This window comes from Aricia agestis, chromosome Z, assembly GCF_905147365.1.
Source record: "Aricia agestis chromosome Z, ilAriAges1.1, whole genome shotgun sequence".
In the NCBI taxonomy this organism is placed as follows: domain Eukaryota; kingdom Metazoa; phylum Arthropoda; class Insecta; order Lepidoptera; family Lycaenidae; genus Aricia; species Aricia agestis.
In genome coordinates this window covers 7,717,917-7,743,246 of record NC_056428.1, presented here as the reverse complement: position 1 = coordinate 7,743,246, position 25,330 = coordinate 7,717,917, and the positions used below count along the sequence as shown (strand labels likewise).

Here is a 25,330-nt window from a genome sequence, read left to right as displayed (position 1 = left end):
TTTAAAATACATTGCGGGCGTAATCATGCGGAATTTCAGCCGCGTAACTTCGGCCTAGTGTGTTTAGACACTCAGTATTAAGATTTTTCTTGTGACTGCCCCCAATATTTTGTTTCAATTCTTGTGAATCGACAGACGACAAACATAACGTATGAAGAGGTGTTTGCGTTCAATTTTTTTGGCCTACCCATTAATTTTAATATTTTTCTTGTAACTACCTCCAATATTTTGTTTCAACTCTTGTGAATTGACAAATTAATTATTGCTAACGGTGCCTCATGAATGCTCCCTGCTTCGCCGTTCGCACCGCCGCGCCGATCCCCGTGGGCCGTAAGCCGGCGGGAAGAACCGACTTAAGGTATAATGTCCATTTTAGTAATTGCAAAAAAAATAATACTCCAATACATTCAAAAAGTATATTTAATTTTTTTCAACATTGGATATAATCGGTTTGGGTCTCGATTTGAACAACAATTTCTTCTTCACCACTGCCTTCACTTTATACGTGGTTTTGTCTCCGTGATGTTTCTCTACGACGGCCATGGGCTGGTCTAGTTTGACCTCTTTGCCGTTGAGAACGTGATGGCCTAGCACTAGTACGGGGTGTTTGTTCCTGTTGAAGAAGTGCAGGTCTCCTACCAGGGTGCCTCCACCGTCCTCGTTCTTCATCTGCACGAGACCCTGCAGTTCCACCAGCGCCCACTCCGGCACACCCCCTTCCGTTTCCGTTTTGCTAAAACAAATATAGCTATGAACACCGGATTAACACTTTCGCCTTACGCCTTGCCTTTTGTTATAGCCTACAGGGATATAAGTCAGGGACAAAAATGTACGCGTTGGCGTCAGAATTCCCGGCGGTTATGTCGTCGCTATAAAATGTAAAAAATAAGAGCTATTAATAGATCTATGAAAGCTAAAAGAAAAATTATCTAATCCAGGGCTTCCCAAACTGTGCGTCGCGACGTAACGGGGCGTCGCGACGTTTTCCCAGGGGCGTCGCATCTCGACACAACCAAATCGAGTGAGCGCCGCGCGCATTAGGTATGCCATTTATACATTCCAGGGCAGTGTCCCCACTTTCAGAATCTATGCCCAGAAAAGCAAGCGCATCCTTCACATTAGCCAGCCTTGCTTTATTATATTATTATTATTTTTGGGGGGCTGGGGCGTCGTCGTCGTCGTCAAGAAATAGCAAAGTCCTAGGCGTCATAGTACAAATAAGTTTGGGAAGCCCTGATCTAATCTATAATGTTTTATGTATTTTAAAGTTTTACGTAATATTATAAAGGTATATTTTTTACTTTATAAGGGAGTGGCCAATGGTATTTAAGGTTTATTGAAAATAAATGAAAAACTAAAAATAATAGAATTATTTTTTTTATTTCCTAAAATAATTATAATTTGTTCATGTTATGGACATACAATCATTATATTGTATTTTTAGCCACTTAGTAAATCACCCACCGTTGGCAGTGGAATATAATTTAAGTTTTACTCGTCTGAAACAAATAGAAACAACCTGTGATTTAAAGGGTCCATAATTATCAGGATGGGTAGGAATTAGGATAGCTCCAAAATCCAAACGATCCAAAATAGGCTGGATGATTATCTAATCATCCTGCCTATTTTGGATCGTTTGGATTTTGGAGCTATCCTAGATATCTATCTAGCGACAATTGGCAGTTACTGTGCAATATATTATATTATGCTGTCAAACGCCTGTTGCTTTGCTAACGCAGGATACACAATCGCCCTGCCTGATATTGAGCGATATAATATTATACTGTCAAGTGTCAACGTCTGATGTTTTGCCACAGCAACACACGTTACCCTTCGATTTTGCGTGCTCGACGTACCTATGCCTCACCTCAGTATCGGAACTTCTTGAATACCTAGTGTTTGTTAGCTCGTAGCTCGAGGTAGAGCGCGTCGTCGGCGCGTCGGAAGCCCCTCGCCGCCTGAGACTTTGACTATATCACGAATCACGATACGTAATTCTACCTGCGACGCGGGCGGTCACTTACCTCAGTAGCGGAACTTCTTGAACAGGGGGTGTTTGTTGGCAGCGCGTCGCTCGAGGTATAGCGCGTCGTCAGCGCCGGCGAGGGAGGCGAGGGTGCCCGCGCGGCGCGCCGCTCCCGCCCCGCCCGCGCCCCCCACACCGCCCTCGCGCTCGTCCTCGCACTCGCTCTCTGTCGTCGCCAGCACCTGCGCACAAACACCATGAATCACGATGGTATTATATGGGCGCTGTTATGCATTTTACTCACCGAACCTTACTAACTCACAAAAAATTACGTATTGATTTATGAAGGCAGTTATGTTCTTTAGATAATTTAGAACAAGACTGCATACAAAATTTTATTAAAAAAAATGTGGGTTAGGACACAAATGTTTAACAGCGACCGATGGTGGATAACGAGCGATGGTCGTTACAAAGTAAAGAGATAATACTTTAGGGAATGTATGTTTAAGTAAGTACCTAATAGTTCACTGTAAAAGTAGCAGCGCTGAAACAGATCCGCTTGATACAATACCTACTTATAATTTCTTCTTTATGTTACATTAAAATGGTGGTCTAAAAGTAGAAGTAGCAAAATAAAATAAAAATAAATGCCCAAAATGGTAGGCCTCATATGGTGGTCGTGTTATCAGTTATGCAAAGCTCAACTAACACGTGAAGACTATAAGAATAAAGTAGGCGCGCTTGGGCATTTATGTTTATTTATGGGCATTTTTCTCCTCATGAAATTCGGTGTATTATAAGCTTATAGTGTTGTCAAGAAAGAGTATACGCTAAAATAAATTTTCGAAACACAATCACGATCAAATGGTAGTGTTTGCGCCATGTATTTTCACAGAGAACGTTTATACACTTTCAATATTAATATTGAAAGTGTATAAACGTTCAGTGAAAAATGTGTCAGAACGTTAATTAACGTTCTGACACATTTTTAATTACAATAATAAGGTTTTGTACTTTAAAATTATATCGGCGTGCACTCTTTTTGACAAGCTCGCAATTTGTCTGTCGCATCAATACAATCTCTAGCAACGCAATAGTCTCTAGTATAGGAGTTGGACGTACCTGCTGCAACAGCATGCCCTGCTCCTCGCGCGTGCCGTACATCATGTCCGGCTCCTGGTCCATGCCCTTCAGTTCCGTGATCACCTTAAATTATTTATTAAAAATTTAAACGACTTTCAAAAAGGGAGGTTATAATAAGGGGTTTTCCAATAAGGAATTGACAACTTTTTTTGTGTAACGGGCCTCTACGTGTTAGCTTCGGCCCCACGCATGCCTTCCAAAGGTCCGGGATTTAATTGCCCGTGAGCAAGGAATACCTTACACAAACATAATAATAATAATCATTTATTGCAGGCAATAAACCCATATAAAATTAAATTAAAAGTTAAAATTAAATAGTACATAATATAAATCGTAAATTTTAGATACTAATAAAAATAAAATAAAATGCTACAAAAATACGTTTAAAAATAATTCTAAAAATCATTTCTGGTTTCTGTCGCGATGCACCGATAGCCAGTAGGCTGGAAACGAATTCTCCGGGCACCCGGCACACACACCGAGGATTTCGTTCCTATAAGATCGCACGCGGGCCCAGAATTCTGCAACTTGTGCCCTAACAACGGCGAAGTAATCGGGAACTCTGGCGTCGGCAAACATGTCCGAAGCGCTGCAGTCTCTAGGCAGTCTCATAAGAATGCGGTATGTGTTATTAATATTATTCTGCACCCTGATGCTACTCCTTACAGATTTAGAGCAGTTGCCCCAAAGCTAACACGTATAAAAGCATTGACAGTATTCCCTAAACAGTGTCCTTGCCTCGACACTGAACGCCTCAGTGGGATGATAATAAATATACCTTCTAGCTGTATCCCTGTATACCTTGTGGCTGTACCCCTGGTTAAACATACCTTGTAACCGCACCCCTGGTTACACCTACTTTGTGACCACACCCCTGGTTATGTCTACTTTGTAACCACACCCCTGGTTAAACATACCTTGTAACCGCACCCCTGGTTACACCTACTTTGTGACCACACCCCTGGTTATATCTACTTTGTAACCACACCCCTGGTTAAACATACCTTGTAACCGCACCCCTGGTTACACCTACTTTGTGACCACACCCCTGGTTATATCTACTTTGTAACCACACCCCTGGTTAAACATACCTTGTAACCGCACCCCTGGTTATACCTACTTTGTAACCGCACCCCTGGTTATACTTACTTTGTAACCACACCTCTGGTTAAACATACCTTGTAACCGCACCCCTGGTTACACCTACTTTGTGACCACACCCCTGGTTATATCTACTTTGTAACCACACCCCTGGTTAAACATAACTTGTAACCGCACCCCTGGTTACATCTACTTTGTGACCACACCCCTGGTTATATCTACTTTGTAACCACACCCCTGGTTAAACATACCTTGTAACAGCACCCCTGGTTAATATCCTGTAACCGCTAAACATACCGCCCCGCCGCCCTGTAACCTGGTTAAACATACCCTGTAACCGCACCCCTGGTGAAGCATACCTTGTAGCTGTACCCCTGGTTGACGAGGAACCGCTGCCGTTTACGGCTGTAGGCCATCTCCAGCGTGTCCTGAGACACGAGCGTGTAGAAGAACGCGTTGTACTCCTCCGCCAGAGCGCCCTTCTTCGCACGCAGTATACGACCTGCGATATTTACACTTTACATTAGACTTCTTCACCGGAAACGAGCTTAACTGCGTTGCAAGAAACGTGCGTTTAACATCCAATAGAAATGGAGGCAAACTAAGCGATTCTATTAGTTTTCACACACATTCCTCGCAACACAGTTTCGCTCAGCTCCAGTGGAAACGAAACCTCGGATTTATACTATATACAACATAATACTATGATTTTACGCAAAAAAATCACGAGTATGCTACTTATTTTTGATTGTAAGTTTTTTTAAATAGCAGTATTTTATATAACACGCCACAATCGAGTTTTTTCCCTGGTTCAAAAAAATCGTAGATCCGAGCCTATATCTGATATTATGTATGCAATAATATTGTGATTTTTTTTGCGTAAAAGAGAAAAAAAAACATCCTCACAAATTTTCGCGGTTATAATATTAAGAGGAGTCCACAACGCCCTTCTTTCCATACAAACGTTGTCCCCTGTTTCCTCCCTGGATAATGCTAGTAGAGCTATAATTTTTTTCCTGAATATCTACGGCCACTAATACAATGTGTTTTCTTTTTTTTCATAATTTAATTATTAAATAAGATATGAACGTTCAAAAACCCAAAAAAATGGCCAGATTTTCCGCTGTGTTCAAACGTCCAGAAAACAGATTTGGCTAGATTATACAAAAAAAGCAAAACATAGGAACACAGCTCAAGCCTTTTTTTAATCTTTATTGAAAAAAGTAATTAAATCGGTTAAGTTTTGGAGAAGGAATCAGGGGACAACGAATCGTTGATTTTCTGGATTTTCTGCAGTTGTCTCTATCGCGTTCTGCGGTATAGGCTTGAGGTAAGGGAGACAGCTATAGATATTACACTTTTTTTTTTTCATTTCTCTAGCCCCTGGTGTATCCTCTTAAAGGTGCTCCCAAGTCACACACAGAAGTTATATATCGTTATAAATTATAATACATTGTGTAACACGATAACATTTTAGATACACAACACCGTTAGATACTATTGCTTGTATAAAACACAGTATAAACGTTGTTTTGCCATATACATTATTTCTTGTGTCAATGTAAAAAGTAGATAAAAATCTATTCTCAGGCCTAACGACTGTACCTACATACAAAATTTCATTAAAATCGGTTGAGCCGTTTTGGACGAGTTTGCGCACAAACACTGACACGAGAATTTTATATGTTAGATAACGTCCGCGCACCTAATCTCTGCGCCTCCTGTCGGCGCGAGCCGCCGTGCGAGGAGATCTGTATGAGGACGTTGGCCTCGGGCAGGTCGAAGCTCGTGTCCGCCACCTTGCTCACGAATATCGTGTTCACCTGCAGATAATATAAAAACATATTCTTTAAAATAGTTATCCGATATAATACATCACTAGCTGTACCCCGCGGTGTTTTGTGTTTCAAAGGGCATCATAAGGTTAGCGTACTTGTATAATGGAGATCAGTGTTAAATGGTGAATAATAAGGACGATTTTGGCTCGGGCCTTTTAGCCCGCGCGCACGTGCGCCAAAAATACATAACATAAAACATTATTAAGTTATTATTACCAATCAGATAAATAATAATAATACAATATTAAAAACTTACTGAAAAAAATATGCCAAAAAAGTTTGGCAAAATTATCGTGTTGTTCATGTATCATGCGTACCTTGGGGTTAAACTTGAAGTTCTGCAGTATCTGTATCCTCTCGTTCTGCGACGTCGGCCCGTATATATACGGCTTGTTCATCTTGACGGCGTAGTGTCGGAGCGCGAAGACGTTGTCGCTGAACACGATGGTCTTGTCGCCGCGCCGCTCGTGGTACCGCACCAGGTACTGGCACGCGCGGAACTTGGACGGGTTCATCACGTATAACATCATCTTCTTGTTTATTCTGCGGGGGAAAATTATAAATAAAACGTTTATTCTGCCAGCTTTAAATGTTATATATTTACTGACTTATAAAATAAACAAAAGAAAAAAGAAAGAAAAATTTATTTGCAATCCATGACAATATATGAATGCAAACAGAGGATTTAAAAAAAGTTTGGCTAGATATAAACTATTGTTTATATACGTATTTTAAAAAGATAAAACCGACTTCAAAATTGTACGTAATTATGAAATAAAATTCTCCATCTCAAAAACTACTAAACCAATTTTGATGAAACTTGCAGTATTACCCAAGTTGAAAAATACCTATAGTACAACAAAAAAGAATCACTTCAATCGGACTTGTAGTTCCGGAGATAGAACGAACGAAAGAGAACATACATACACTACGACTGAATACGAAAACTGGACTGTTCTGGAAATATTACTGTATTAACATACGGTTCGAATTTATAACCTCCTTTTTGTAAGTCGGTTATAAAGGCTGGCAAGATATAAACTATTGTTTAATCATGTGCTGCTTTAATGCATTAAAAAAATATTAATTACTAAATGTCAGTTCGTTACTAACTTCTGCACGAGGTACTCTCTGTAGAACTCGGGCGTCATGGGGCACCAGACCTCGGCGCACTGCACGCGCGCGATGTAGCCGGCCGCCTGCAACTCTAGCCAGTTCGCCTCGTACAGCTTGGGACCGATCAGGAAGTTCAGGTCCGCGATCTTGTCGTCCTCGCGCAGCAGCGTCGCAGTCAGACCTGGTGATTAAAAAAAAATAGATGTGTCAAAGCGACACTGTTCAATGCGAAATAGAAAGACGAAACGAAAATAACTGGCTTGCTTTCTATGAGAGAGACAGACAGAGAAATACGCGCACGCCGAACAGCTTACAACTGTAGCAAAAAGTGTCGTTACAACTTTTCGTCTTAATTTTGTCGTCTAGCCCCCTTTCGCAACGCGCGATAAGGAACTTCGTTCCAAAAACTGTTTTATTTCTGATTAAACTTGAAACAAATATTTTCAGAAAGTCTACGTGTACGTGTCTACCACCAGTTCGGGACCTAACCCGGCTAGAAGAACCGGCGTTAGAACCTCGCACGGTGGGCCCCGTGCGAGGTTCTAACGCCGGTTTTTACCAGAAAAGTGTGAAAAATTCTTCTTTTTAAACTTAGATTAGTGTGACAGCAATGCGACAGACATTTGGTAGATATTGTGTAATATCTGTTGTTTATTATTTTTAAAATTCTAATATATATTTAATTCGAAATAGATTTGGATTGAATATTATTATAATACAAGGTGTAACAAAACTAAGTAATAATCCTTTAGAGTGTGTAATGTGTATGTGTCCCTTGTATGTATAGAGTTAACTGTGAAAGTAGCTGCACTGAAAGAGCAAAAACTTTTTGGGATTTGTATGGGCAAGCGCCCCAGTGTCACGAGTTTTTCCATACAAAAGTGAAAAAAACGCTCTTTTAGAGCTGCTACTTTTACAGTGAACTCTTTATACGGGACTCATACACACCCTGAAGTATTATCACTTAGTTTTGTTACACCCTGTATAGAGTATTTTTCTTTGCATTAAAATGGCGCCACGTTGGGCGATCAGCTGTTGTGTTTGTTTATTAAAAAAAAATCATTTGTATCTGCAACTAACCGAGCTTAGCGTGCGAGTGTACAATAGTGAGCACGCGCCGGAACATCTTGGCGGGGATGGTGTGGACCTCGTCCAACACCAGCAGCCCCCACTCCTGCGCCTGGAGCCACTTCATAGTCTGCTCCGCCTCCCACGACCGCCGCTGCCCGTGAGTGATCATGGAGTACGTGGTGATCAGAATGCCCGCGCCCATCGGTTTGTCCTTCGCTTCTGATGTGAACCTGCGTGCGGATATTAATGGTTATGTATTATGCATACAATTATTGCAGTTGATAACAGTATACTGGGTCTCTCTTTATATTTTGATTTGAAATCTAATGTAGGCAAGAAATGAATCTCGCATAGGAAAATATTTATTTTCAGACACAAAAAATATAATTTAACTTGCAATTTATAATATTTATGTGATGATAACCTAAACCTAAACCGATAATAACCAAGTAAACTCATGAAGATTTCAATCACAACTTGAAAAGCATGCAAACGACGTCACAATATCGCGCGCGCGCACGCACACACACACACACACACACACACACACACACGCCACACCTGCATATCATGCTGTCATCTGCGGTGGACCAGCACTTGAACTGCTGCTTCCACTGCTCGACGGAGACGCCGGAGTTGCAGAGCACGAGCGCGCGCTTGCGGACCGTGCACACCGCCGTCACGCCCACCAGCGACTTGCCCGCGCCGCACGGCAACACTATCACGCCCGACCTAATATACACATATTGTCTCATGATGCTGGACGAATTGAATGTGAAAAAAATATTAATAAGTAATAACGATAGTCGATAAAATATGATGTCGATGACCTATAATATCCCGGCCGGCGTAAGAAATTTACTTCACTACCTTTTTACTAAAGGGGCCACCTTTAGTATAAAGGTGGGAAGTTGTTCTTTAAAAATACAGGAAATAAGAAAATATTCATAGCAATTCATAGCAAGGGTGACATTTTTAGAAAAAATTAGGAGGACAACATAACCAAGTTGTGTGTAAGTAAAAACTAACCTAGCTCGGCCATTTCCAAACATTTTCCTAAGACTTTTCTCTTGATAGGGTCGCAACACCGCCGTCGGCTTAAGATCTATATTGATGTCCGGGTTGACCGCGTCGTTCCTAAAGTCGTATTCAGCCAGTAGGGGGTACTCTAGCTCTATGCAACGTTTTTGAATTACCTATAAAAATAAAAATACATAAGTAATAATAATTATTAGTTAAGAAAAAAACCTCGAAATATTTCAGTTGTGAGCAAGCTGATGATGAATTAAAGCTATTAAAAACACCGATCAGCTTTCGAAAAATAAATCGGCCAAGTGCGAGTCGGACTCGCGCACGAATGGTTCCGTACACGGAGCTAATACAAAGGTTCCGTACGATTATAAGTAGAGGAAAATAAAATAGGCGAAAAATTGTGTTTTTGTATGGGAGCCCCCCTAAAATATTTATTTAATTTTTATTATATTATTAATTAATAGACTACAGAACAAATTGAAGATATTGTGAAAATTTCAAGTGCCCAGCTGTTGTCATTATTAATTGCGAGCCAAAAAAGTAAAAAAAATACGTTTATTGTATGGGAGCCCGCCTTAAATATAAATTTTATTTTATTTTTAGTATTAGTTGTTATAGCGCCAATAGAAATACAAGCAGAAGTCTCGCAATTAGCTATAGCGGTTATTGAGTTACAGCCTGGAGACAGACAGACAGACAGACGATCAGACAGATGGATAGACAGATGGATAGACAGACAGACAGACAGACGGTCAGACAGACGGACAGACAGACGGATAGACAGACGGACAGACATCGAAGTCTCAGTAATTAGGTCCCAATTTTAACCCTTTGGGTACGGAACCCTAAAAATTAAATTAGGGAAAAAAAGCAAAGGGAAAGTTGTTTTTTTATATACATATTGGCCGGGACCATACTTTTACTCAAAGTTTTAAGCACTATAATCAACTCAACCTCTATTTTATTAGGATCAACTTCAAAGGCGACTGCAGAGTTGGCTGTTAGGTCGGTGGATTCATCTTCTTCGTCGTCTTTGTCTATCTGTTGGTAGAACTGGCTGATATCTTCAGGAACAGCACCATTGGTGGCTAGTTTTTCCTCTCCTGTTAATAAAAAAAAGTCGTTTATTACTTATAAGTTATAAGCATAAAGCAAAAAAGTATAACACTCCATTGATTTCAATTTAAAGGAGTTGGGTAATTATGTAGTCGTTTTATATTTATTGTTTTGTTTATAATAATATTATAAACATGAATGAAGTAGAATTAGTTACTCACAAGTTATCACTTCTTTAATGATTTAATTAAGAGGATACACCAGGGGCTAGAGAAATGAAAAAAAAGTAAGTGCAATATCTATAGCTGTCTCTCTTACCTCAAGCCTATACCGCAGAACGCGATAGAGACAACTGCAGAAAATCCAGAAAATCAACGATTCGTTGTCCCCTGATTCCTTCTCCAAAACTTAACCGATTTAAGTACTTTTTTCATTAAAGATTAAAAAAAGGCTTGAGCTGGGTTCCTATGTTTTGCTTTTTTTTGTATAATCTAGCCAAATCTGTTTTCTAGACGTTAGAACACAGCGGAAAATCTGGCCATTTTTTTGGGTTTTTGAACGTTCATATCTTATTTAATAATTAAATTATGAAAAAAAAAGAAAACATAGGGACATCGTATTAGTGGCCGTAAATATTCAGGAAAAAAATTATAACTCTACTAGCATTATCCAGGAAATGTATGGATTTTATAACAAAATCATAATTAAATAAATGTTAAGTATTATAATAATTGAATGTCTCTGAATGAATCCGTTAAACTAAACATTTAAAAAACTACTACACGTGCTCCAAGAAATTGAATGAAAGTGTTAAGAAGTTGAAATTGTTCCGAAAAATACGAGTACCCAAACACGTTACATTAGTTGTAACTTGTATACCAGATAGGGCTCTAAAGACCTGTCTTCGGACTACAGGTTCGGGTCGGCAGGTACAATCACCTAGTTTGGAAGATGTGGCCGGTTTGGTGGGCAGGGCTGAAGCGAGCAGCTCGTCGTCTCCGTCCCGCCGCAGCCGGCACTCCTGGATCACGGGGTCCTTCAGCAGCTTCTGCAGCACTTCTACATGCTTACTCTCTACCAGGAACCTGAATAAGAAAATATTTTTCATCTCAAACGAGAAGTTGCCTACAACAAACAACAACAAAGAAACACAATAGCTATGTCCACACTACTCCACATTGTGCACTTTCATCTTCAATTTTCGCCATCAACTTTCATATTGGCGCATTTAATAATTGAATGCGTCAAGGAACGCAACGCCTATATTGTCATTTTTGAAGTTTTGGATACAAAGCTATTAAGTATCTTCATAGGAAGTTTTCAAAATTGGTTTAGCAGTGGGGGGGTTGCAGATTTAGAAAATCCTAAACTTAGAATTCGTGGTTTTTAACAAAATATGAGCAAACGAACTGGGATTGAATACCTCCCCTCTCCCACCGCAAATTTCTCCACTGCACGTTTAGGTATGAAACTCGTAAGCATTAACGATCGATCGCTCTTGTAGGGAGGGGCAGCTGCCCGTACCTCGCTACGTCGTACGTGTCTGAGGGACTAGTAAAATTAAAGCTTGAATGATCTTTCAATACAATTAGTGGCACACGTATTATTATTTGTTACTAGATGACGCCCGCAACTCCGTTGCACCAAAACTCGTTTATCGCGCGAGAACCGTGCATTTTTCCGAAATAAAAAGTATCCTATGTCCTTTCCCGGGACTCAAAGTATCTCCTTAACAAATTTTAACAAAATCGGTTGAGCAGTTTGGGCGTCAAGAGGTAACAGAAAGATGGATAGACAGATAGACAGACACACTTTGCAGTTATAATATTAGCATGGAAGTATGGATGGATAAATAATAATTTCAGTTTTCATTTTTATACATACTAACCTGTTTTGTTTAAGAACTAACTTAACTTTGCCGTATGATAGCGTGCAAAGTTGTATGAACTCAATAATTCCAGTTGGTACAGCACACTTGCTGAGTCTCTGCAGGTATTCTATGATGTCATTGGTCTGGAGTCCCACTGACACGGCGGCATATAAACTGTACGCCGTAAGTTTGTACTCGTGTATGTGCTGGGGTCTAAAATGTAAAGCAAATTTTATTTCACATATTTTTTATAATTGTAATAAAAATGAAGAAAATAACTTGTGCTATTATACATAAGTTAAAGCATTTATCAAATTACTGTAATAAAAAATAAAGTTACGATTTTGTCTTGTACACATAATCATTCTTACATTGAGTTGGTAATCAAAATCCCATCAAAAACATGAAATGTAAAAGGAGCCAAGCAAAATATTGCATAGCTATTAAATACTTCTGTCGTAAAAAGTTTTCAGATCACATTCAAGTTATTTTGTAATTTAAATCAACATTTAGTAAACGTATCAATAGATTTCTTAATTTCATAATTATTATAGTGGCTTGCAATCAGCACAAGAGAAACAAATATAAAACTGCATATTTGGAGGAGTTCATACTTACACAGATGGCAAGCCTTAAGTGTTTTAGTATGTTGTAATGAGTTAACGACGCATGTTTCCGATGGTAACCAAAAAATCCAATTAGTCCCTGGTTATTTATCTAGTGCTCATTGCCAAGCCACTATAATCGCAGTACTGATTACATTTATATTTTAATCGAGTTTAATTATTGGTTCATTGTTAACGTTGTTAATACTATTTTTTATTTAATTAATACTATTTCATTAAGTACATAACTAACTTAAAGCCGTACGTAAAACAAATATGCAGTCGAAATTCAACTGTTCTTGCAAAGTTACAAAGATGAAAATTGAAAAATAATATTTTTCTATTATTTTTCAATTTTTAGGTTTCCCTGCCCAAAGGATAAAAACGGGTCCCTATTATTAATAAGTCTTCGCTGTTAGTTCATCGTCCATCCGTATGTCACCAGGCTGGATCTCGAGAACAGAAATAGCTAGAGTGTTGCAATTTTCACAAATTATGTATTTCTGGTGTCGTTATAAAAGCTTACAGTCCAATTAAAATAAAATAAATTATTAATAGGGGGCCTCATACAACAAACACGATTTTTTTCCCCTTTTTTGCTCTATATCCATAATGGTAACAGTAAGTAAGGTTTTTGAAAATTTCAGAAAATACTCAACTGTATTTCAACTTTAATAATTAATAATAAAAATTAAATAAAAATATTATTTAAGGGGGGCTCCCATACAAATTTACGGTACGGAACCATATGTACGCCAGTCTGACTCGCAGTTGGCCGGTTTCATAATTTTTCCTTTCATTGTGAATAAAGACCTATCCATAATTTCAAGGTTCTAAATCTGCTAGAAGTACCTTAGAATTTTGATGATCTGTCAGTCAGTGAGTGACAAAATGTAGTAACTTAAAATTTGGAAGTTAAGCTAGTTTTAATACTTGCTCTTAGAGACCGAAATTCTAAATCCCTAGCTTTGTTAACATTGAAGATAAAGGGGGAGTGAAATAGCCGCGAACTGCTTTGAGAAAAGTATGGCACGGCCGTGCCTTCACTAAAAAGCTTGGCTGGGGCACTGCCATGCCCCCAGATTAAATTCTTTTTATTCAAATTAGTTATCAATTACCTGCACACAGGTTCAGCTATTGCTATAAGGAAGTCATGTGCATGCTTGTACACAGGTGAAAATGCCTCTAGGAAAATGTGTCCGTTTGGTGCCACCCACAATGGTCTACTTGCATTATCTGGCTTCAACTCCATTTGACTCCTGAGAAAATAGAAAGTACAATAAGTTCCCATAAAGGTTCAGCGAGATTAAAGGTTTCATCAACACTTAGTCATCTTTATATTGCACAAACAACCAGGGACCAGTGACGGATTAACCCCTAATCAAAGGGTGATGGGCATTTTGGTATATAGTCTCAACAAAGATAAATTATACACTATTAGATAGTAGGTAAAAAAGTTATATGGCGCCCAGTCCCTAACAGTTGTACTTTTTGAAATAATGTACAGTCAAAGTACAAGGCCGGCGTTACCAATGAAGTTTTTGTTGTCTATGTGCTAAGACCGAAAGACCGACGGACAGACTGAAACTATAAGGGTTCCTTGTTGACTATGGAACCCTAAAAATGATCATGTTATAATATAAAGTCATGTTATCGCGTAAAATGCAAACAATATATATAATTATGAACTTATTTAACATACACACAAAAATATAAGGCATCACATAGTAACATCATACCTGTAATCTTTGGCCCCAAATTCATCTTCTGGTACTTGATCATTCTTCTCAGCATCTTGCATAGCAGCCACAGGAACTCCGGTATTTTCAGCATTGTCATCATCAACAAGGTCAATTGTTATATTGTCTTCCTCAACTTTTTTCTTTTTCCCTGCAAAGTACAATATGTTAATTATTTCCTTCCTTGTGCTAAGTGCCTTTTTTGGTATACCAGACGAGGTTTAATATTAACTATTTATAATATCTGTATTACACAATATACTATATAGAGCCATTGTGGGTATTGCAGACACAATAGATTTTCAATTGTTATGCAGCAGCCAGCTGCCGCTTGGGGATTGATGGGATAATATAATGTGTAAGAATTTTGAATACCTGATCTTTCACTCCCACCCTTTGAGTCATACTTCTTAGTTTTCTTTGGTGGCCCCATACCTTTACCTAAAACAGGTTGTTTTGTGAAGTTATCGAGAAAAAAGGCTGTATAATAAGTATGATATAATATAAACATAATTTTATTTATAACTTAGGACATAATAAAATAATTTTCTTACTTACTTTATAAGCCTTTGTGCTGGTGACGCAATTTGAATGATTTAAAACCTATACATAATAACAAAACGCCTGCAAGGAAATGTGCAGTATTTACCAGATAACCTTTTGCTGAATAGGAAAGTTTTCATTTATTGTTCTAAGACATTTTTAGCTTCTATTTGAAGAAATAATGTTAACTTACGAATGCATTTAAAATGCTTGTCCAAATTTATAATTCAATTGTTTGCAAATGTTCCCAAACAAAAACAAATGTTATTGGTATAGTAAATACTTAGTTCTAGGGAAGAAGTTACTGTTGGGTAGTGTATCGAATAAACGAGATAAACTTTCATATAGCCCAACAAACGATCTGTATTTATGTTTTAACTTTTAACGATTTATATTTATAAATAATCTGATGTAAATTGTGATACCTACTATGAAGACACTTACCAATCTAGATATATTTGCATGATTTCAAGAGATGATTATTTATATTTTGGATCACTAAATGCTAGTAAATACATGTAGAATAAGTAAATAATATTTAATTGCTCACAATTACTTTGAAAGTTATTGTGAATTAAGAACCTTTTCAGTCCTCAGTCCTCAGTATTTCAATTTTTCTAAACAAATTGAGGTTAGAAATAAGTAAGCTTGACATTAATGTCACTGTCAGACAGGGTTGCCAGATCAAAGACCGGTCAAATCGCCACTTCGCGATAAAAAGATAGCCCAAAGTAGCCCAATAAAAAAAAACACGGTAATTAAAAGTAGGTAATGTCAATAAAACGTATGAATAATATTATCATGCATGCTACTGTTCTATTACATTAGAGTTATGTAGTTACATGTAATTTAATCAATGTTTTAAGGAGACTTGCTTCGTTTAATTCAAGAAGCATAAAATATATAACATAAGATTCTTGCTTTAATTGGATACTTACTTGTAAATTTGTATTAGTGGTAACCAGTTGTTTTTATTTTTGGCGTTTTTTTTATCTATAAAAGTATATTTAGCAATGAAAATCTATAATTCATATTAAGTATTTATTTTAAAATTATGTATTTACAAATAAAAAATCTTTTATGCATATTAAACGAAATTAATTTTAATAATCTTAAATCATGAAAAAAATATTAAATCAGACTAAATACTATAATTATGATGGCTTGATAGATAGAAAATTTAACATAGCTGTTAATGTTTTTCACAGAAACATAAAATGTGGGTTGGATGTAAAAATATTATATTATTTGTAAACAAGGGGCGCCATTTTTTTTTTGGATTTCTATTTTTGACAGATTTTTGCCGAGTATCCAGTGGTTAATCGTCATCTGCTGCAAAAAGTTGGATGGTGTCGAGCAAATTACGATCCAACATATCTACTGCCCAGGGTGTACAATCTTAGAATGTTTGACACGGTAACATAAGAATTTTAAACCTCCAAAATAAAGAAGACCAGCCAAGTACCTAATTATTGTATGAAATGCTTACTTTTTAATTTGGTAGGATAATAATAGTTAATAACTCCGTCGCAAAATAAGAGATGGCGCTTGTAAAGCTTTCGCATCAGATTTTATCATAAATTGTACTAGATGTCACTACTGAGTTATTTGCAACTAAAATACATAAGTAAATATACAAAATTTGAGAATCTTTTATGAAAATAGTATTTTAAACAAGTGTACAGTATACTACTTTTATAAAATGAGTCTGTTGAGAGAACCTAAAACAACACAAACATTTAGGGTTAGTAACTACTAACTAATTACAATTTTATTTTATTAGTATCAATAAATGTACATAACACTTTAATAAATGACGTATTTACAAAACATAACACAGATTTAAAATTGATAGGACGGGGAATGGTTGCGGGGAGAAGATCATATAGGGAACAATGGTTATTAGGACAAGAGAAAAATATATGATCGTGATGTACCTTCGTCTAGCCCACACTCACAAAGGGAACTATCCCTTACCCTAATTTTTGCAAGAAAGACAGGCGAGCAACAATGTCCGAGCCTGTAACTGTAACAACTCGACAAATTGTAGAGCACACTGTTAAGTTTATGGTTTTACATGCTTCGCACCACACTCGAAAGCAAAAAGTTTGATTGACTTTGACATCTTTGTTGGGATATTTTTATCGATGTTACCAGAAGGAAAAATAATATTATAGCTGTTATGTTACAAAAATACAACACAATACATACCTTTTATTGAAAATATTTTATTTTAAGCATTAGACCTTCTTCAGCACAGAGTCTTTGCCACTCACTCTGATATTGGCAAGTGGCAACTCACCAAGGAGCCATTATTAAAAAGAAGAAGAAGAAGAAGAGTGTGGTGCTATCTGTCATAGATATGCGTCTACGCTTTTTTCTTGCGGCTTACGAATTACGGAGAAACATAGACTTAATATATAATGCAGAGAAATTTGTTTGTTTCTGTGCATATGTCCGTCGAGTAGAGCCTCCGTTCCTCCTGTTTGTGTGTTTGTAAATTGTAAGTGCTGTGAGATTGCTCCTGTGCAAGAACTGAGATAGGACTCTTTGTACTTTGTAGAAGTGTTGTGTTGCTTTAAAATGTTTTGAAATAAAATAATGTTCTTGTAATAAATAAAATGTATAAAATTCTGTTGTTTTATTTTAATTTTAAATGTACATCTAATATTCTATAAATATTTAGGTACATATTATAGTAATACTAGAATCCATAGTACCGCAATAAAGCGCCATCTGTAACTTTACGACGGTACTAGACCGTTGTAAAGTTACAGATGGCGCTTTATTGCGGTTTCCACAAAATAAAGGGAGTGAGGTCTCTATTCCAGTATATAATAAAGTACTCTGTGCTACTGCCTCTCTCTGCTCCTAAACAGAATGATATTCATGGATATTCAACAGCCACCCAGTACCCACGCGGCGAACCACAGATTATGAGTGGAAGTGGCCGCGCATAGACAACACATCGCTGCGTTCGTTGATATTATGGCCGCGTTCACGAAAATACAATAGTAGGCAGTAGCCCAATAGGCGATAAGTAAAAAACCGTGTCGCCCAACAGGCGATAAGTCGCCATTCCAAATTTTTTGTAGCCGCGGGGGACCGCAAAATAGCCCAATTGGCTACTTGTCGCCCAATCTGGAGACCCTGCTGTCAGAGTGTCAGATAAGGTCAGATATGATTTTTTTATCAGTATTGTTTGTAAAATAGGTAACAAATAAAAATTATACAGCTTTATTATAAAAAAATCAAGCGATAAACGATTCATCATTATTCATTAATAATGTAACCAGGGCTTGTACCATGAAACTGTTTTGAGACTCAAACAATCAGACGAGAATGCCGCCTCCTACTCTAACAAACGTGAAATGACGTCGTTAGAGCAGGACGCAACATTCTCGTCCGATTGTTTGAGTCTCAAAACGGTTTCGTAGTAGACCTACTGGACCTTTATATGCCAGAAAAAGACAATCTGACTTTGTATAGGTACAGCCGGTATTACTATGGTATTACTCCACACTACAGTAATTTTGGGTAAGGGCTCCATTCCACCGCGGCGCACGGAGAGGCTACGCACGTGTGTCAAGCTTCGCTTTGTAAGAAAATATATGTGACTGTTTCCACTGCAACCTACGGACACGCTATGCACGAATTGACTCACGTAGCTTGCTCGAATATAGTGCACACGTAGCTCAACGCTGGCCACGCTACGCATGCTATAGATTAGTTAACTAAAGCTGGCTCGTTCACAGTACTCACACTTATGCAATTTCACCATACAGTATGTTTAAAAATATAATATGTTTGCATCATGATAAAAATTATCGTATAATCTACGTACGATAATAATATGCTATCGTACATCGCACGTACGCACAAAATTATCCTATGTGTACGAAAACTATCGTACGGTTCCGAACCCTGGCCGCGCACCGATCACACGCTACCGACTTATAACATCACGCTGTATTTAAAAACAGTAGTAGGTACTATAAGAAAAACAATAACTGAGCCCTTCACGCTCTTATGATACACACATCACGCGCGAGAGTGATGGACAGACTTTTTATGATGCGTATGTAGTACGACGTCACGCCACGCGCTTATTCACAGACACTACACAAGCGCAATGTTTAAATGTGTTGATCGTGCCAGCTCTTGTTAACTGACATAATATTGTATGCACGGGATACACGGAAGCGTGTACATAGGCAATGGAAACGTTGATCAACGTAGTCAAAGAAATAAATCCGTGCACGTCCACGCATGTGCGTGGCCGTGCACAGCGTGTGCCGCGGTGGAATAGAGCCTTAACCTTTACCCAAAATTAGGGCAGACTCGATGACCGCCGCGCGCCGTGACCTGGCCGTTATTGCGCTATTATGCTTACTCCCTAAATTTTAGGGCTTTTTTCACGTTGATTAGTGCAGGTGAGTAGTGATTACAGGAAAATAAAGAACTTGCACAAATCAGTCGCTGTCAACACGTCTTGCCTTCTCTTGATTACTAATCACCTAGCTGCATGGGCGTACCGAGGGGGGGGCACCTGCCCCCCTGGATCATGTTGACGTATATTAATCTAGTAGTACTAAGTATATTATCTAGTACATGTCTAGTACTTTTTAACCGACTTCCAAAAAGGAGGAGGTTATATGTTCGGCTGTGGAGTTTTTTTTATCTATAAAAATAAATTAAGAAAATGAATTTTTGCCATTTGTTTGCAATACAATATATTTACAACTAAAAATTATTTTTTTTTTTTATTCTTTATAAACACCTAGCTTATAAAAAATCTGATTTGTCCCCCCCCCCCCCCCCCAGATTTGGCCCAGAACCTGGGTATCAAAGTACAGGGCCGGCTAATATCGAAGCCCTTGCAAGGGGTCACTCTTTCCCTAATGTCAACTACCGAGTCCTGAAAGTGTAGACTGTAGTGTAATAACGAAATTTAAAGGTCAACAGTACTCAAGAGTCAAGACTTGAGAGTTTGCCGATATTGTTTTGACATATTATGACATCCCGGGGAAGGGGGGGGGGGGGGGGGGGTTATTTTTAATATTTAAAACTTTGATTATCCTGCTTTATTTATTTATTCCCTAATAAGACAATATGTTTAAACCATATATATTATGTCTATGGTTTAAACAAATGAATAAGAAGTGCCATAATATATTTTTTATGTTTCTGACTCCTATATTTTCACTAGGCTGAAGTTACACGGCGGAAATTCCGCATGATTACGCCCGCAATAGGGATGATGACAAGGTCAAAGATTAGCGAATTTTGATAATAAAATAAAGAAAACACGGTAAAAAATAAGTGTTATCAAAATTTCAGCTTGATAGCATTTGTATTTTTTTTTTGTTAAGCGCCTTTAAAGTTGGATATTCAAGTCGAATTTTTTTTCAATTAAATTTCTTAATATTTGTATACAATTCGATAACTTATGCAATTAAAAGCAACTTTTGTTATGAAACCACTTTCATAAACGCAATATATATGTCGCAGCTGACTGGTTTAAATAGCCGCTCAATCAAACGGCTAGCCCTTTGACTGAACAACGCCATTCAATCACACGGCTATACGTCGTTTAGCCGACTTGTTGACCACAACGTTCAACACTACAGCTAGACGACGCTTAGCCACCTGGTTTAATGGCAAATTAACTAGGGCGACCATTAGCTTAATATGTAATATTATGGGAGAATAGGAAAACTTTTTGTATTTTATTGAAAGATTATTCAAAATTCTGAGGCGTGTTTTGTGACGGTCGCCGGCTGTTGCCACAACACAGTCACAATTCTAACCAAACCTACTTTTGGTCTTTCTGGATTGTGTTTGTTTTGGCGGGGGGCTGCGCCCCCCGAGCCCCCCTTTTAATTAAGGACGGTCGCCGGCTGCTGCTGCAGCACGTTCGCTGCGCTCGCTCGGCTCCCTCTGTGTTGTGGTCTAAGTTCTAACCTAACCAACTTTTGGACTTTCTGGATTGTGTTTGTTTTTATTTTGACGGGGGGCGTTGCCCCCGAACCCCCCTTTCAGGGCAGCTGCGTCCATCCATTTCATAATCCCGTAATTTCTCCTCGAATATTTGTTGAAATTTTGATTCACTCGTCTGTGCCTCTATAATTTTTGTCTCTTTAATAACACTTGTAACTTTTATTAACTACTTTCTTTCCGAAAAACAACCACAAACACCTGCTAGTTGATGCCATATTGTAAATAAAACGCACCTAGCGCCGCAGCGGTGCGCGCTGAACTACTTCAATTAGACGGCGGCTTTTGAATCAGCTGTAGTGTTGAACGTTTTGAGCGACTAAAATATTCAATCTAAAAGCTAGCCGTGTGATTGAATGGCATTGTTCAGTCAAAGGGCTAGCTGTTTGATTGAACGGCTATTTAAACCAGTCGGCTGCGACATATATACCTGTCGAACAAAGTTGTCTCCCGATGCGTACAAACTACGAAAGACTGACGTCAGTCTTTCGTAGCACTTTGTATGGAGCGTTTCGGGTAGGTCTTTTTTATGAGATATTTTAATTGTTATATCTTGGTGAATTTTTAAGCTATCAGAGTCATTCTTTCAACGATGTTTCTATTTTTTAAGTGTCCTTCAATTACCGATAAGAAAAAAAATAAAAAAATATATACATCATGCCTATTATCTATAGTAGTACCAGGCACCCGTATTTATCTGTAGTAGTACCAAGCACCAGCCCATTCGTGGCGAAGCACACCTTGTAACAGTAGGGCAAACCGCAAAGAGGATATAAACTACGTAATGCAGTATGCTAGTATAACTTACTATAAGGACCATCCATTAAGTACGTGATACGTCACACGATTTACATGACTTTTAAACTTTCCCTTCTCCCTTGTCATAGGACTCATAGGTAGTCACATATTTTGTGAGCCCGCCCGGCCCTCCGTAGCACCTCCATCGTGGGTATACCAGACACAATAGACTTTGACAGACAGACAGCCGGCTGCCGCTTGGGGATCGATGGGTTACGGCCGTTCCCAATATTTGATCTATCTCTGGTTTTGCCCTAGAGATAGGAATAGCTCACAATTGACATAATTTTATGTCTAATGTGAGCTATTCCTATCTCTAGTAGGGCAAAACCAGAGATAGATGAAATATTGGGAACGGCCGGTAGTGTGACGTCACAATTTTGCAATTTAATTAATTTTAAATTTCACTTTTTTTAATTTTTTATAGGCAAGCGCCTCGCCGTCATGACTTTGCTCATACAAAGGAAAAAAATGCTCTTTCAGCGCTGCTACTTTAACTCTAAGATACCTACAAGTATCCCTACGGATCGTAAAGTATTATCACTTTGTTTTGCTACAGGTTTTGGTAGAGGCATGTAGAGGTAAGGACTACCAGCAAATATAGAGATGGAAATACGACCAATAAAGTTTAATTAATAATACAAGTAAGGTTATTTAAAAATAAAATTCCATGTTCTGTATTGGTAGGTCATAATTTAATGCAGTTTTTTATTATTTAAAATTTGCTTTTGCTTTCACTTATTATTACATGACAAATGGAATATTGTTCAATATCTAGATTAAATATCTATTTGGTGATATTATTTAAACAACTTTTATATTACATCAGCGTTTTGTACAAGGACAGTTTTACTACGTCTTAAAAATTTAACTATTAATAATAGTAAGGTACAGTAAATGGAGACACTCTAAATCACTTATCCCGATGAAGTCATGAACTTAATACCAAATTGTTATAAGAATCTGAATATGTTAATAATATACAACATAAATTTTTGCAAACACAGTAGGAAAATACGACTTTAAAATTTTACTGAACACATGAGGTTAAACATATACCTAGGTTATTATTTATGCCTAAGTTATCAACTAAATTGGGTCAATTAAGGAACCAGGTTTTAGGTTCTTACACTCTTTGCGACTTTAACTTAGTCTATATTGGCTACAACTTAGTCTATATTGCCCAATATAAAAATAATACTCTCATTAAATCTTTTCGACAAATAATAATTTTATTAAAATTAATTAAACCAGGTAAATACTCATATATTTAAAAGAAATAAAATGCTAATAGGACCAATATAGCACCGTGATATTCAGGGCTTTCAAATTATTTACAAAATAAATATTGAACAAGTAAAAAATAGGACCATATCTTACATTGTCCCAAAAAATTAAACCTATAATATTATATTCTTTATCAACAATATCAGATTCTTAAAAACAATATTAGACTCATACTATCATTATTCTTTTGATATTTTACAATACAAACTGCAATCAATAGTTATTATCGAATTCAACTGTTGCACAAATTCTCGTCATCCATGAATATTCAAGGTAGGTCAATCAAATCAGAATTGTGTAATGGTCTGATGGACAATACTTTCACAAATTCAAAGCAATAATTTCTCAAGGATGGCAAATAGCAGACTATTTACTACATAAATAATAATTTAGCAACCAGTGCTATGTAAGAACAAACACACAAAAACATAATGATTAATACAACTTCAAAATAATTTTTCGTTACAGGTTGATCGGTTTTATAGAAAAATGCCATTAAGTAGTTATAGGCTGCAGATGCCAACCAGAGCTAAGCATGTAACAGAAATGAACACAAAATAATTATTGCTTTATCTAATACAGGTTAACAGCAACCTAGTAACAATTATATTTAATTATTTACTTACATAAAAAACCATAGAAACTTGCTTTGTACAGTCCAATATAATTTTTGCAGTAAAAGTAATGAACACTGAATAATATGCTATTATTTTTAAATCATCAGATGATTCATTTAAATTAAATGAATCGTCATGACTTACAACTTGAGGCGCTAAACTTAATTTATAAACGCATGCTACACTCCCAATCGAGGCCGGAGTACGTACACAATATGGGCGGTGTCAGTTGAAGTAGAAAGTAAAACGACGAGTTCAATCTAACACCTGCGGATTTTAATTCGATAGTAAAATTTATACAATCGATCCGAGATTCGAGGTATGATAATCGGACCCTTAATCTATAAGCGAATCTAATTTGGAGTGTGTAGCATACCTAGTCTTTATTTGTGTAAAATATTTGTGTATAACAAAAATGTTAGCGATTACAAGTAACAGAATGGCATAAATTAAATTTTACATTTAAATTAATGTTATAAAATGAATAGTGTCTTTGCTTTTTACTACAGCTAACTTGCGAAAATCACCTAATTATGGAAAACAATAGTCACCTCTGAAATAGTTTACCTTATGGCCTATTATAATATTAAATAAGGGCGCACATGAGTCAGTACTATCTGATTAATAATCAAACAAAATATAAAGTTATAGAGATATAATAGAGGTAAAATATGCTTTGATAAACGTTAAGAATGGAAACAATACAATGCTGTTGTAACCCAGGGGATATTTCTGATTGTGCGCCCAGCCTGAAAGAACCGTCTACATAATTATTGTCAAAACTACAGCGCTGAAGCTTACGCACGTCGCACACTGAATTGAATGGATATAATATAACAGCAGACAAATAAAAGCGAGTACAGTAAGTATCGAAAATATTCAACATAAATATGGAATGTAGCAAACACTCAATTGTAACGACCCTCTCTAGAATTGGCATTGGTCATCGTATATATACTAAAGATTAAATTAGAGACAAAAATATTTACAATAAAATATTAACTCTTATTTGTAAACTAATATTCCTTGCGATTACTGGATTGATATGCATCATTATATACGAGTAGTAAATCAATATAAAAGTTGTTTAAATACACATCGATAGCTGCTGGATAGAAATTAAACTTTAACATAGGTCACTTAAAACATACTGTACACTGCGAGACACCATTAGCTTACTATTTGACTGACCTCTTTCACAATATACAATATCATCGTAGGTTACAATCGAAAGATTCATTAAATATTATATACTTTAATTGTTTCTATTTCAATTAATTTTATCTAAGATAACATGTTTCAATTGTAGACTCTATAGTGTTATCTTTTATTATATTTCAGTCTTAGTTTTGCGAAACTCAAAGACAGCGCGAGGAACACGAACGCACACTCTATGCCAAGCCATCGGCCATACACACCAACAACACTCGTAGCGGGCGGCGAAACCTCGTCTCGTTTCATACAATTTCAATAGAAACAATTATCTCTACTCGTAAACCGATTAAAGTATCAAGACTAGTTAGCGTCGGCGTCGGCTGGGGGCGCGGCGCG

General features: G+C 37.3%; 2 protein-coding genes across 2 annotated transcripts; both read right to left on the bottom strand.

Moving 5' to 3' along the window:
* Positions 1-402: 402 nt before the first annotated feature.
* On the bottom strand, positions 403-15,588 carry LOC121739207 (chromosome transmission fidelity protein 8 homolog). Its single transcript, XM_042131561.1, has 2 exons — positions 15,525-15,588; positions 403-733 (listed from the first exon to the last, which is right to left on the bottom strand). Exons 1-2 carry the CDS (start codon positions 15,542-15,544, stop codon positions 421-423), a joined length of 333 nt encoding a protein of 110 aa, XP_041987495.1. The 5' UTR covers positions 15,545-15,588; the 3' UTR covers positions 403-420.
* On the bottom strand, positions 599-15,140 carry LOC121739203 (general transcription and DNA repair factor IIH helicase subunit XPB). Its single transcript, XM_042131555.1, has 17 exons — positions 15,096-15,140; positions 14,913-14,978; positions 14,538-14,688; positions 13,917-14,057; positions 12,212-12,406; positions 11,263-11,408; positions 10,222-10,370; positions 9,265-9,431; positions 8,797-8,967; positions 8,245-8,465; positions 7,162-7,345; positions 6,366-6,591; positions 5,916-6,033; positions 4,570-4,712; positions 3,089-3,172; positions 2,025-2,208; positions 599-733 (listed from the first exon to the last, which is right to left on the bottom strand). The coding sequence occupies exons 2-16, from the start codon at positions 14,968-14,970 to the stop codon at positions 2,026-2,028; spliced, it is 2,337 nt and encodes a 778-aa protein (XP_041987489.1). The 5' UTR covers positions 14,971-14,978; positions 15,096-15,140; the 3' UTR covers positions 599-733; position 2,025.
* Positions 15,589-25,330: the final 9,742 nt, after the last annotated feature.